At 35.2% G+C, this 13,881-nt stretch overlaps 1 protein-coding gene across 8 annotated transcripts in view; it reads right to left on the bottom strand.

Moving 5' to 3' along the window:
* SNTG1 (syntrophin gamma 1) overlaps nucleotides 1-13,881 on the bottom strand; it is an 869,847-nt gene that overhangs the window by 238,597 nt on the left and 617,369 nt on the right. For all 8 annotated transcript variants that reach the window (XM_063817091.1, XM_009455347.5, XM_009455346.5 and 5 more), the window contains one exon: nucleotides 4,858-4,987. In XM_063817091.1, coding sequence (XP_063673161.1) covers nucleotides 4,858-4,987 — 130 coding nt within the window. The remainder of the gene's footprint in view (nucleotides 1-4,857; nucleotides 4,988-13,881) is intronic.

The raw sequence follows: 13,881 nt of genomic DNA, 5'->3' as shown, positions 1-13,881 counted from the left end.
AATCCAGTAAGAGTGGGGAACTCCCACTTAGGAGTGAAGGGAAGGAGGCGATATCCTGATTTTATGTGTGAACTGCAAGAAGCTCTGGGCCCACCCCAAGCAATGCACGTGTGGAACACCCAAATGGCAAAGCAAAGGCTTTGAAACTGAACTGCTATAGGAGACATCGCACAAAAATCAGACAGAACTGTCTAAATCTAATCATGTTGTTCTCCTGCCAGATAGTTCTTGTGGTAGGCCAAAAATGCTCCTCCCAAAATATCCACATGGAAAACCTGGAACCTGATACAGGGTCCTGCAGAACTACTTCAGTTAAAGATCTTGAGGTCAGACTGGAATACCTGAGTGGGCCCTGGGACCAATGACAAGTGTTCTGATAAGTGACACACACAGAAAGAAGCAATGTAACCACAGAAGCGGAGGTCAGTGTGATGTGGCTGTGAGCCAGGGAATGCTGGCAGCCACCAGAGGCTGGAAGAGACAAGGCTTCTGCATTACAGAGTCCAGAGGGATGTATCCTGCTGGCATCTGATTTCAGACAAACGGGCCACAGAATTGTGAGAAAATGAATTTCTGTTGTTTGAAGGCACCAAGTTTGTGTAATTTGCTTTGAAATTGTTTTAGGAAATTTTGGAATTTTAGGAAACTAATACAGTTCCCTATTGCTGTGTAACAGAATATCCCAAAACTTTGTGACTTTAACCAAATATTTATTATCCTATAATCTCTGTATGTCAGGAGTCCACATGTGGCATAGCTGGGTCTTCATCCCGTTTTTTTTTTTTTTTTTTTTTTTTTTTGTTTTCTCCCCTACTCTCCAACCTCTACCCCTGCCACCACCGGCCTGATACTGTAGGAGGGATCAGCCCCTAAAGAAGTGGGGGTGCATGCTGGGCCCAGCCTCCTTGCCCACCCCTACTTTCCAGGGCAGAAAGGGCCCAAGGTTATAATAAGAAGTAAATAACTTGTCTATACAGCCTGTGCCTGTGTGAGTGGTGTGAGATGGGGTGCAGGGTAAGGGACAGCTGGCATGGGCCTCTGGTTGGGACATCTTTGTGTGTTGAGCCAGCCCTCAGGATGTGACTGGCATGTGCTGAGTCCTCAGCATGTGATTAGTGTGGGTTAGAATGTACTGGATTTCTCAAAATGCTCTCAAGGGTCATCTGCTATCTCATCTGAAGTCTTATAAGAGAAGCGTCTGCTTCAGAGCTCAGTATGGAGCCAACGCACATGGAAGGTGATCCCATAAGGGTGTAAATGCCAGGAAGTGAACATCACGGGGGAGCATCTTACTAACCTACCCATCAAAGTCTGATGATTCATATCCCTTATATATTATGCCAAATATATTTACTTATTTCCAAGGTTCCCAAAAACTTCACCCTATTACAACATTGCATATTTTAAAGTCTTCAATTATTTAATATGAAATGATCATGGAAATAAAAATTGATAACTTTCTACTAATACTTGTTCATATAGCTCGTGAAATAATGAATAAAAAATTGGTAAATTATTAATTGGAAGCAATTACTGTATTTTACAATTTATAAATTCTACCTTTTAGAATCTACTCAAGTCCACTTTACCTAAAATAATAGTTCACTGGGAGTGAATGCTCACCTAAAATAATAGCAAATGCTCATTATGTGAGAGTTGGTTAAGAAATGAGCTGAACCCCACCCACCCCACAACAGCATAGCCTCTGCCATGCTTTGCTTTCCAATGTGAAAGCATAGAATTTAAGTAAAATGAGTTGAAAGCTGTGCCAATACAGCTTAAGACAAGTCCCTAAAGCCTTCACCCTGATTCTACTAGACATCATTTATAAGTATTAAATATTAACAACTATTGTAAATATTTTGGAGCCACTCTGAATAATGATAAAATACAATTTTACATTGTCAGTGTTTGCCTAGGTATTTTTAGCCATTATGATCAATTATTTCTGGAAGAAGAATTATAGCAACTATAATTATATAGAATTTTTAAAAACTGGGTATGAAAATCCCTGTCTCATAAAGTTACTTTGAGAAACTAGTGAGCAAAGAGAAAAGAAAATGATCAACACATTGATCTAATTATTCTAACGCAGGTTGTTTTTTGTTTTTTGTTTTTGCTCTCTTTTATCCTTCCCCTGTCTGTTCTCCAACTAGCTTTACGATAAAATGTGATTCATCATTAAAAAGTTTATATACATATGTATGTCTTATTTCAATAGCATAATTTTTAAACTGTCAAACGTATTATTTTAGATGCATTTTAATCCTTTTTTTCAGTTTTATTTTATGCCTGATAATCTCTTGAGTGGAATTTCTTTAAATATTTATCACAATATTTTTATTTCTGCACCTATTATTAACAAGCTATTCAAGTCAGACTTATACAAGCCTATACTCTCAGAATATTGGCAAATAAAGAAAAAGGCCTACATCTTTCCATAAGGTGTTATTTCCAGTATATCTTTAGAATTAAAAAAATAAGAGAAGTAGAACTGATATCTAATTAACCTAAGCAAAACTTTCCTAGCTACTCTTTCTGCCTAATTTCTTTCTTTATGCTAATTAACCATATTAATTGTTTCATCAATGCATTCTGCCTTCTCCGAAATCAATGTGACTTTCACATTTTTTATTGCTATGCCTAATAACTTTTCAACATTTATGTAGTACTTTCCATATCAGAATACATTGTAACCTAATACTTTTGAATGGAAACTGATTGCAAGAACAAAAGAACATGTAATTAGAATATAGAAACAGGAGGTGAAAGAAGAAATACATAACTTTTAATATGCAACAGACGTATGGATCTCCCAACAGTTAAAACAATAGTATAGGGGAATCATATGACGGTGAGCACTTATTACAAGGATGAAAAACAAGCAGTAAAATGCGGCTTGTCCCTCCTTAGGCTTACAGAGGGTAGAGACATTTGCGTCTTCACTGTTTTGTTGTTGCTGTTGCTTTTAACTAAAGCATTGACTTTTCAAATGCTTGTCAGCTGAAGCACAGCATTCTAACTGAATAGACGTTTGAAGAAATATGGCATGACAATATTCCTAGGATTTTAGGTCAATGCAAATTTGGATCTAGATAAGGAAAAAAAACTTTGGATTTAAAGTTTAACATTCTGTTCTTTCAAAAGAACACAATTATATTTGTCTCACAAATATAAGTTCATATCTTGTTTTTAAGAAACTCTAATCATTTCTGTAACAAATTCCCTACTCTCAGGTATTTTTCTGTGTTTAACTCTAGAAGCATCCATATAAGTCAGTCGAAGGAGAGGAAACAATCCCTAGAGAAACATTGCATTTCTTTTCTATTTTTTTCTTTGTTTTTCAGTCTTTCTGAAACCTATGCCCTCTTGTGCAACCTCAACTCTAATATGGTGACAACACCAGATTAGCAAGGGTGGGTTGGGAGTGAGAGCTCACTCTTGCCCAATCTAGACACACCCATGTTTAGCCTCCTTGTTGAGGGATGAGCCTGGGTAAGTCTTGGTGTATTTACACCTATCCTGGAACCACCAGAAAAAAAAAAAAAAAAAAAAGGAAAATCTGTTTTTATTCACACTGGAAGCACATTTCCACATGTATCAAATAACCAAAAATTCAAAAGGCAGCGTGACACAGAGTTTTGAAGATTATAGAAAGAAACATATCATCCACCAAGAGTGAGGGGTAAATTGCACAGCCAATTGGAAAACACTTAACATTGCCTGGTAAAATTGACCATGCACATATCCCATGACTGTCAACCCCATTCCCAGAGGATCCCATCACCATATGCATGGCCATTATGATGGCGTTGTTTGAAATAGCCATAGACTGGAAACTAGACAGTTGCCTTTATTGGCTAGTGGTCCTCCTGTCGTTTTAGAAAGGTATAGTGGCCACAATCCTTTCTTAGGTTTCAAAGCAAAGTCTACTCTGTGCAAGGATACTTGGATCTGAAGGGTCATTTACATAAGAACAATTTTGTGTGTTCACGTGCTGGTGACAGAGTTATGTATTTCTGCTTGATCATTTGTATATTAGACTCCCGATCTCCCTTAGGACTTCTGAAATGCCTCAACATCGCATGGAACAATTGCGGACTGAGGAGAGAATTAACACAAAGGCATGGATGATGACAAGTACTTTTTCTAAAATAATTATCATTAATGATACCTAGATTGATACTCAGTAAGGTAAGGTTTATGGTTTTGTATATTTTGTTAGACTATATTTCTCATAGAATTATTAATAACGGGGGAAAGAATTATTTAGGTTTTCAAAGAGTTAAAATAATGAGAAGATAGCTAAAATAAAGAGACACAGGAATGTGGAAGGAAGCAACGGTTGTAGTGGAAAGAGAGAAAATGCAGAGAAGCCATTTCTAATAATACAGACCAGGCTCTATCTAATGTGACACAATGGCAATCTTCTGACTGTTCCCTTCAGTCTCTATGCTAACTCCTTTCCTCCTAGCCTACTACTCCTCAAACCTTTCTAGCTGCAATTCTAAGATCACTAAAGGTAAATCAATGATGCTGTCTTGAAATCCAGTACTATATTAGTCCAGAATGCTTTTACTTAAATATATTTAGTGATTATATGCTAACTAGTTATTTTCATTTGCTTAAGTAATGTAGGGGTTTATAATGCCTGTTAATGGAAATCTGTGTGTATTATTGAACTCATAAATTGGGCTAGAACCCTCGGTTTTCTTACAATAAGTATTCCAGAATAGCTTTCATGAATGTCTCATTCTGAGAAGAACACCAAACAATTGATGTGAAGTTACATATATACTGAAGGATTTTATAAAGCCTGAGAAACCCTGGCTAGGTATTCCTTGAATCATTACTTACATTGTGCTTTGCGAGATTTGAAATGTTAGTTGCTATTGCTTGTAGCCAGTCAACGCAGTCTTCAGCAGAGAGGCACTGAATAATACCACTGCAGACCCCATCCACAGCAATGACTTGAAAGGCATTCTGCCTGCAGATGTTCAGAACAAATCAGATCAAAACCTCATGTCATTGATCTATTTGCAACTCATAATAGTATCTGTTGAAAAGCTTATCTTTCATACAATATAAATATCAGCCTCCAAATTCATATTTGGTTACCTGACTTTATAAGCATCTCTGTTTTAAATGAAACACTGAAGATAGACCCAAATGACATACAATTTCAATTTCATAGGAAGCATCTTTAGATTCAGGTAACTATGGAGAAACTTTGACTTCTAAAACATACAACATGTAAATAAAAGAGAATCTAAGAAATTTTAGATGCTTTCTTTTCCCAGTTTGCTATAACATTATGCATAGTTTACTTATTATTTTGGCTACCATTGTCTCCCCTTAACATTTGTCAATGCATTTTCTGACTTAGAAAGATCGTAAAAACAGGCAATAAAATATTAAGCGTGATATTAAAAAGTCACTTGATGATAACATGAGTGGCAGCACTTTGTCCATTGTTCTCCACCCTCATTCTCAGTCTGTTCATCTTCCCAAAGATGATTTGGAACAAGAGGTTCATACCTTCTTTCCAGGTGTAAATGATCATGCTCTCCATTTGCATGGATGTTGCCAATTTCATTAGCATTAAACTTTTTCTTAAAATGCTATGATCAGTCTAAGCATTCTGACAGTATTTTATTGACTTTTGTTTTTGTTGTCATAGACAATTAAATGATGCCTTTTAAAATTGTTCACAAAAGTGCTATTGAATTTAAAAGTGTTTCCTATAGCTTCAATGACTTCCTTACTTCCAGATATTGCAATGTTTAGATATAAACTTAATGGACAGGAATAGATAAAATCCCAAAATGGATGGAAACTAGCCAAAGTCTCAGGCTTAAGAATTACTTCATTGTGCAACACAATACACAAACTATATTTCAATTCCAGTCAATTTTGAAGTAACAGAAAACTTTTGCAATTCAATATTCAAAATGCTATGTAAAATGTATACATTTATATGTTTTCTCCAAACACCTTTCCTGGCTCTTCTACTAGACATTTTTGGATATAAAACATGAGTTTATTTCCCAAAGAAAACCCCATAGAGCATGTCTGGCTCAGGTCTACTGGTAGGTCTATGCCACTCTGCCTTCCTGTCTCAGAACTGGGTACATGATAAGGCCTTGGGCATCCACGACTCTGAGGGTTCAAATTATTAATATTTTTAGAGAAACTGGTTCTCATATCTTGGACACAGCACTTTATAATGAAAAAAGGGATGTGCTTAGGTATGCTCTTTTGTTTTCTTTTAAAAATATACTAAAAGAATTTCAGAAGTATAACTATTGTCCATCTTTTTGAAATAAAGTTAGTTTGAATTTGTGACAGCATAAACATTGAATGAAAAGAATGTTATAATTTCACATGATATTTTTAGCTTTAATTCTGATGCATAATGGCAAGTAAGATGTTTAAAGTATTCAGACAGAAGTTTAACCATCCATAGAAAATGAGAAATAATTGGAGTTTAGTAATACATATTTCTTTCCGCTCTCTGGTTATAACCATTGCTTCATGTACCATAAATTAAAGCATATCTTGATCATATTTGTCTTCTCTGCTTTAAATAGCAGCTAGATTTTTTAGCTAATAAAAGTCAATACACTTCGATCAAATCTTCAATCTATGTAATTATAGATGTTACACAGTGCCTACATAGAATAATTCTGAGGGGCTGATATTTTATGAAACTAGGCTTATAAGTTAATACATATCACTTTTTACATTCTGTTTCAACTTTTCAAATATGGAAACTCTTTTACGAACATAAGTGAAATACTTGAACAGTTTTTTGATTACATATGACCTCTTATAGTATAAGTTGATCATAAAAATTACAGTTATCTGGGGCCTCCATTACTAAGTAAAGAAGGTTATTAGTAAATTAGCTCACTTAGTTGGGCCTCAATTTCACCTAAAGTGAGAACAATTTACTGTACAGATTTAACAAGTATTTTCTGAATAATTGGTGGATCTAAATACTTTAATACCTGGATGAAGTTCTATGTATAATATTCCCCTGAATAATCCATCAATATGGTCTTGATTGCAATATTTCAGTGTTAAAAGAAAATTTCCCCACATAGAATTATTTTCTCATCAAGCACTAGGGAAAAACTGAAGTGCTTTTGTTTTTATTTGTAGCTTTTAGAAAATGTAATTTTTTAACTCAAGATAAACAAAAATAGTTAATATTTATTATGAAATCAATAGACTCCATTACCCATTAATTTAGCATTGTGAGACATTAAACTTTTACAGCATTAACAGTAACCTTATGGATACCCAGGCAAAATTATGTGTCTCATATATACACATATACACACACTAAAAAAAATTACATCACTGAAGAGTTAGTCTGAAGTTTTTTGTTCAGGCTTGTTTTTCCACTCTCCACTTATACAGCTTTCTAAAGATTCTTGGTAACTGCTCTGGCAGTGAAAAGTATTTTCAAATGTTGCTCAATCTCAAAGTAGGTTTATTCATTTAAAATACAAATTTAGTCTTCCTTGAATGAAAAATATACTACTCACTATACAAATTCATGAATAATTTTCAACCGAACATAAGCAATCCAATAAATATACATCATTTCTAATTAATATAGTTAGTGATTCCTGTTTTGATTCATTGTTGATTTTACCCCACATGAGGGCATGCACTTTCATGCACAAGGAGCAAGAGTTGCAGAGACTAAAATGTAAAAGTTTGGAGTGACTGGAATGAGCACAAGTTCTGGAAGCTCACCATGGAAAAACAGGCAGGCTCAGAATGAGGTGGGCTTAAAGTCTGCAAGGAACCACTGCTCAACTCCACATAGAGGACCACAGTGGCTAGATTTGTGTGGCTTGGGTGATCCTATTAGACCAGCGAGGAAAGGACTGTCACTGGTAAAACTTGAGATGATATGAAACTGAAATAAACATATATTAGTGAGAGTGAAGATGAAGCAACTTAGTTCACTTAGTTGTGCCTCAATTTCCCCTAAAAATGAGAACAATTTACAGATTTAACAAGGATTTGATGAGTAATTGGTGGATCCCGGTACTTTCACATATGGCTGAAGTTCTATGTATAATTTCCCCCTTAAAGTCATTAGAAATGATGTGATTCAATAACTACTTTTTAAAATGAATTAAGAAGAAGTGAGTAGAATCAAAGCTACTCCACCCTATTGGGCTAAGCAGTGGAGTGGCTTGGTTTGGGCAGGTAAGGGAAAGCAAAATTTTTAGAGAGGAGATAATTAATCCAAAAGAAAACGTACAAGGCATGAAAAGCATAGTATATCCAAAGAAATGTGGGTTGTCTGGCACATTGTGTGTGGATCTGAAGAAGAGGCAATCCATGAAGTTGGTGATCAGACAAGGTGTAATCAGTGATAACTCACATATCTTGCTGCAATTTTTCTCCCTGATCCTGAGAGTCAGGGGAGCCAGTGGAGACATTGAAGCACTGGAAGGAAAGGATCATGTTTATATTTTAGGAATATCTCTCTGTGGGGTGAAGGATATGGAAAAAAGAGAGAATAAAGTACACAAAATGAACAATGAGAAAAATCAGTCTCACAGAGTGGCCCTGTGTGTGAGGACAGAACATTGACTCATTTACTTGATTTCATTATTACTTAATTGGTAGGGGGATGTTATTGAAGGAAAGAAAGAAATAAGAAGAGGCCCCTCGGGTTTGTGACTGTAGCATTTTACTCTGTCTTGTTGAGTGTAATCCACACACAGCAGGCCTGAGCTGTTTCTTCCCTGTGTGCACTACTTTGGTTCACTGCCATGTCATCTCTTTTAATTTTTCAGGCACAAAACCTAAGCTGTTTAGATACATCAGGAGATTTTTCAAGTTATTTTTTGTGGCTTATTTTCCAGATCTTAAATTCACCAGTTGTTTCATGAATTGAAACCACATAACTTGTCATTCCCTAAAGAAGTCCTGCACTTTTTGCAACAGCGTCTTTCTCCCCAGTACTCCTTTGTCTGAGATGCCCATCTATGCTCCTTCAATATCTCTGAGGTCCTTGCAAGTCAGTTAACACCGTGAAACTCTCTGACCCGCAGTTCCTCTGGTCGTGAAATGAAGAAGGCAACACATATTCTGCACACCTCAGGCTGTATTTTGAAGACTATAGACTGGACTTCTTAACAACTGAAGAATCTGTTAAAAATACCAGTTGTGTTATTTCTACCTGTCAAAATCCATTTCAAATGTTAAGAAGTTAACTCAGGTGCCATCTATTCCATGAGATTTTCTTTAACTCATGTATTTGGAATGAATCTCTTCCACTTTAGTGCCCCTAGACTTCCTGATTCCTTTATTGCAACACTTCTTCTCTGTGGTATTAAACATGTTTGTGTAGCGCTAAATACTGTTCGATCTTACCAAGCTGCTAGCTCCTTGAAGGAAAAGCCATATATGCTATTTTATACCTCTCATAGCATTAGCACAGTGCTCGGAATCTTTAATCTGTAAGTAAGAAACAAAAACAAACAAGTCCATCTCCACTTTACTTTAGCAATCTCCTGCTTTTGCTAACTTGAGATCTGATGTTATCCAAGACAGCTCCACTGTCAGACTTGAATTCTCACATTTCTGTTCTTTAACTACACCCTCTTCCTTTCCATCACCACCAAATTACCTTATTATTTTTCTGATCTTTCTTAGCCCTTCCAATTACCCTAGTTCATATATCTATCCAGGATCTAGCTGCATTGCCTAGACTGAGCTTCCTGTTCATCCACGCAAATTATGTGGTTATTTTTCATTTTAGAATTTCCTGTCACTGTGACCTCCAGTCACTCCAATCTTACTACTTCCCAGCCCTCAATAAATCCAGTTTAACTAAATGAATACCCTTTTCTTCCTGGCATAGCAGGATTCCCTGGCAAAAGTAATAAATTGTGCAAAGAAGCCCCAGTACAATTGATCTCTGGGACCCCAAGGTCCTTAGTTGCTCTTGTCTACTTTGTTACCTTTCTACCCTCACAGGAGCAGGTATTACATATGCAGATGCTTACCTGGACATCATTTTATTTATCTCTTCCTGGATAATCCTAGTCACATAACAGCTCTTCCATAATTTTTCTGTCCTTTTATTCCTGAATCCTGCCATCTCGAAGGCATTTGAAACAGAAAGCATTGCCATGCAAATTTTGAATATCTCATGACATCAGTAGAAGCACTACATTATATACCTTTAACCTATATTTGGTTAAAATTTATGGTCTTTGAAAATATATATTCGATCATTTGATCAAATGTAATTTTTTATTCTGTGACTAAAGCCTACCAGAATACATATACTTCTTCAAGGGTTATTTCTTTTTATTTTTATTGTTCAGTTTTCCAGAGATATTCAAGCACCCTGGAATACTGTCCTCCTCTGGCTATGGCAAAATTAAAATTAATATTAATTAATAAATTCATATCATTAAATAAGTGTGTTATAATAAACTGGAGAAATGAAACAAAGAGCGACTCTTTGGCAAGATAATTTGCCCTAGATTGAAAGAACTATACAAAATTCATCTAGAATTGTTCAAAGGAAGAGTGGACTTTTCCAAAGAGATTCATATATTTTAAGGGGATTGTGGCAGTTTCTTTTTTAATCCCCTACATAATTGTGTAAGAACAAGTGAAGAGGTTTATGCCAGACGAAGGAATACTTGCATGCCTTATGGAGAGGGTCTTAATGGTATTTAGTTGATGTTTTCTAAAAATTATTTATTGCTCCTGAGTTACACAGAGATCAGTCCTTGTGGACCTCCTGACCAATCTGTGAAGTGGAATGCAATCAATTCAACCTCTGTATCCACTTTTGAGAACCACATGTAACATCAGGATGATGAAACTGCAAGGGCAGCTGCCGCATCAGACGTGGGTGCTGTTTCTGTTTATGAGCACCTTTGCCATTGAGTCTTCCTTCTCTGCCGGGCATGGTGGCTCATGCCTGTAATCCCAGAACTTTGGGATACCTAAGCAGGCGGATCACTTGAGATCATGAGTTCCAGACCAGCCTGGCTAACATGGCAAAACCCCATCTCTACTAAAAAACACAAAAATTAGCCAGGCATGGTTGTGGGCGCCTGTAATCTCAGCTACTCTGGAGGCTGAGACAGGAAAATTGTTTGAACTCAGGAGGCAGAGGTTGCAGTGAGCCGAGATTGCACCACTGCACTCCAGCCTGGGTGGCAGAGTGAGATTTGGAACCAACCCAAATGTCCAACAATGATAGACTGGATTAAGAAAATGTAGCACATATACACCATGGAATACTATGCAGCCATAAAAAATGATGAGTTCATGTCCTTTGTAGGGACATGGATGAAGATGGAAACCATCATTCTCAGCAAACTATCACAAAGACAAAAATCCAAACACCGCATGTTCTCACTCATACATGGGAATTGAACAATGAGAACACATTTACACAGGAAAGGGAACATCACACACTGGGGACTGTTGTGGGGTGGGGGGATGGGGGAGGGATAGCATTAGGAGGTATACCTAATGCTAAATGACGAGTTAATGGGTGCAGCACACCAACATGGCACATGTATACATACGTAACAAACCTGCACGTTGTGCACGTGTAACCTAAAACTTTAAGTATAATAATAACAATAAAAAAGAGTCTTCCTTCTCAATTAGTAACCAACACCATGATATGCTTAAATTTTATATTCCCCTTTCCCCCCATCACATTTTATGAATATACTCTTACACATTGTGCTCCTTTCTCTACTGTCAATATCTTTCTTCTTACAAACTTTTTTTTTATCAATTTGCTTCTACAATTATTCTATCCAAAGTCATCCCCAAATTAATCACTGTTCCTCAGTTCTTTCAGTATTTATTTTCTGTAATTGATACAATCTACTCTTTCTTCTCCTTAAAACCCTGATTGAAATAATTTCTATGACATCCTTACGTGATAGTATTTTTTCTTTTTCTTCCTATCTACTTTTTTCTGCTTCACACATTCGCTGATTGTGCTTCCTCCTCAGATCCCCCAAAATATACATTCCTGTAGGTTTCCCTCCTTCAATGAACAACCATGAATTAAGTATTTACTATAAGTCAGATTCATATTTCACTTTATTGTTAGAGACCCATTTGCTAAGATTGTTGTGTTGTTAAAAGCACAATTCTCATAACCACTAAACTTGCCTACTGTTTAGATACTAAATTTCATCCACCAGTGCCAAACCTGTCACCATCTGAAACGTCTTCATCTCAAGGTAAACAAGTGTGTGCACTCTGGGAGAAAACTAGAAATTCTACTGTCATTTGAGAATTTTTAAACTCCAAAAGCCTACTTTCAATATTATCGATTTTCATAGTGTTTAAAAAGCATGCAGTAGATGATAATTCTACCTAAAGAAAAAACTAAGACATGAATTTTTTTCATTAAAATTCATTTTATAAATATTTATTGAGTACTTTCAGCCATAAAGTATGCTAAACACTGAGAGTACTCCTCAAAATTATACTTCTCAAATTCAAATATATATATATATATATTTATATAACATGTATATAATATTATATAAAGTGACAGGTGCACATATTTATATGCTCATTTTGCATATAAGAAAAATAAAGCTTGAAGAGATTAAAAGACCAGCCAATTTTAACAATCTTTATCTCTTATTCTAATGCCCTTGACACTGCAATATTATAACATACTTCAAAATTTAAAGCAGATATTTATATCTGAATTCGGGTCATTACATTATGATAAATATAAACTGTATTATTACTGAGAAAAATATCATGATGTTTTAATTTATATATGCACAATAGTACATGACTGTAACACAACTTGGTTGCAATTATATATGACAGGTATTATATCACTGAAGTTAAAATTATGGGCTATGGAAAAAAAGCAACCAAGAAATAATATCCTACATTTGAGCCAAGCTAAATAATTTTCTTTATTTGTAATCATGGGCAGCACTATACATAATAGTCAAAATATGAAATCAACCTAACTGTCCATCAGTGGATAAATGGCTAAAGAAAGTGTAGTATACATATATTACATTCATATATACATATATATATGCAATAGTGTATTATTCATCCATGAATCGATTATAAATCACTTATTTATCTTTTCTTGCCCCCCACTCCCTCACTGAATCTACTACCACTAGTCTGTGAGCTTTTACAGAGAAAGAATCAAACACAATGTCTCCCACTTACAGATATTAAGTCAATATTGGTTGAGTGAATGAGCAAACAATAAATTAGCTCTTGAATGTGAATCTCTATGAAATCCATTCTGAATAGTGTTATGTTTGTAAATGCTTATTGCTGTCATGTATATTGAGTGTAATTAATTCAGCTGATGAAGCTGTTGATGTGCTGAATGCCATAAAAATGAAAATGTAAGGAGTCATCTGGACCCATTCAGACAATTCCTTTCTTGTCAGAAATTTCTCTAGCTAAATGTCTTCAAATAATGTAACTGCATTTTTTTAAATCAAAAAGTAAATAAATGTACTCTTTTAAAAAATATACATTCTCTTAATAGAAATATTAAGAGAGCTCTTAAGATAGAAGGAAAATAGAACCAAAAGAAAGTAATGAGAAGAAAGATTAAAAATAGAATATGTTTGAATAGTTATATGAAAGCAATAATATATTTTGAAATATCTAACATACATTTTTAAGTATATCAAAAATATGCCCAAAGATAAGAAAAAACAAAGGAATTAAGGGGTCTTAAAGTTCTAACATTTTCTGAAATTGATATAAATTGTGTTAAACTGTAATAGTTATACATATATGGCTCTATGATAATGCTTAGGCGATAACTTAAATGATAACAAAAACACGAATATGTGAAAA

This window comes from Pan troglodytes, chromosome 7, assembly GCF_028858775.2.
Source record: "Pan troglodytes isolate AG18354 chromosome 7, NHGRI_mPanTro3-v2.0_pri, whole genome shotgun sequence".
NCBI lineage: Eukaryota > Metazoa > Chordata > Mammalia > Primates > Hominidae > Pan > Pan troglodytes.
The sequence above is the reverse complement of the archived record's forward strand: the minus strand, read 5'-3'. Positions and strand labels throughout refer to the sequence as shown.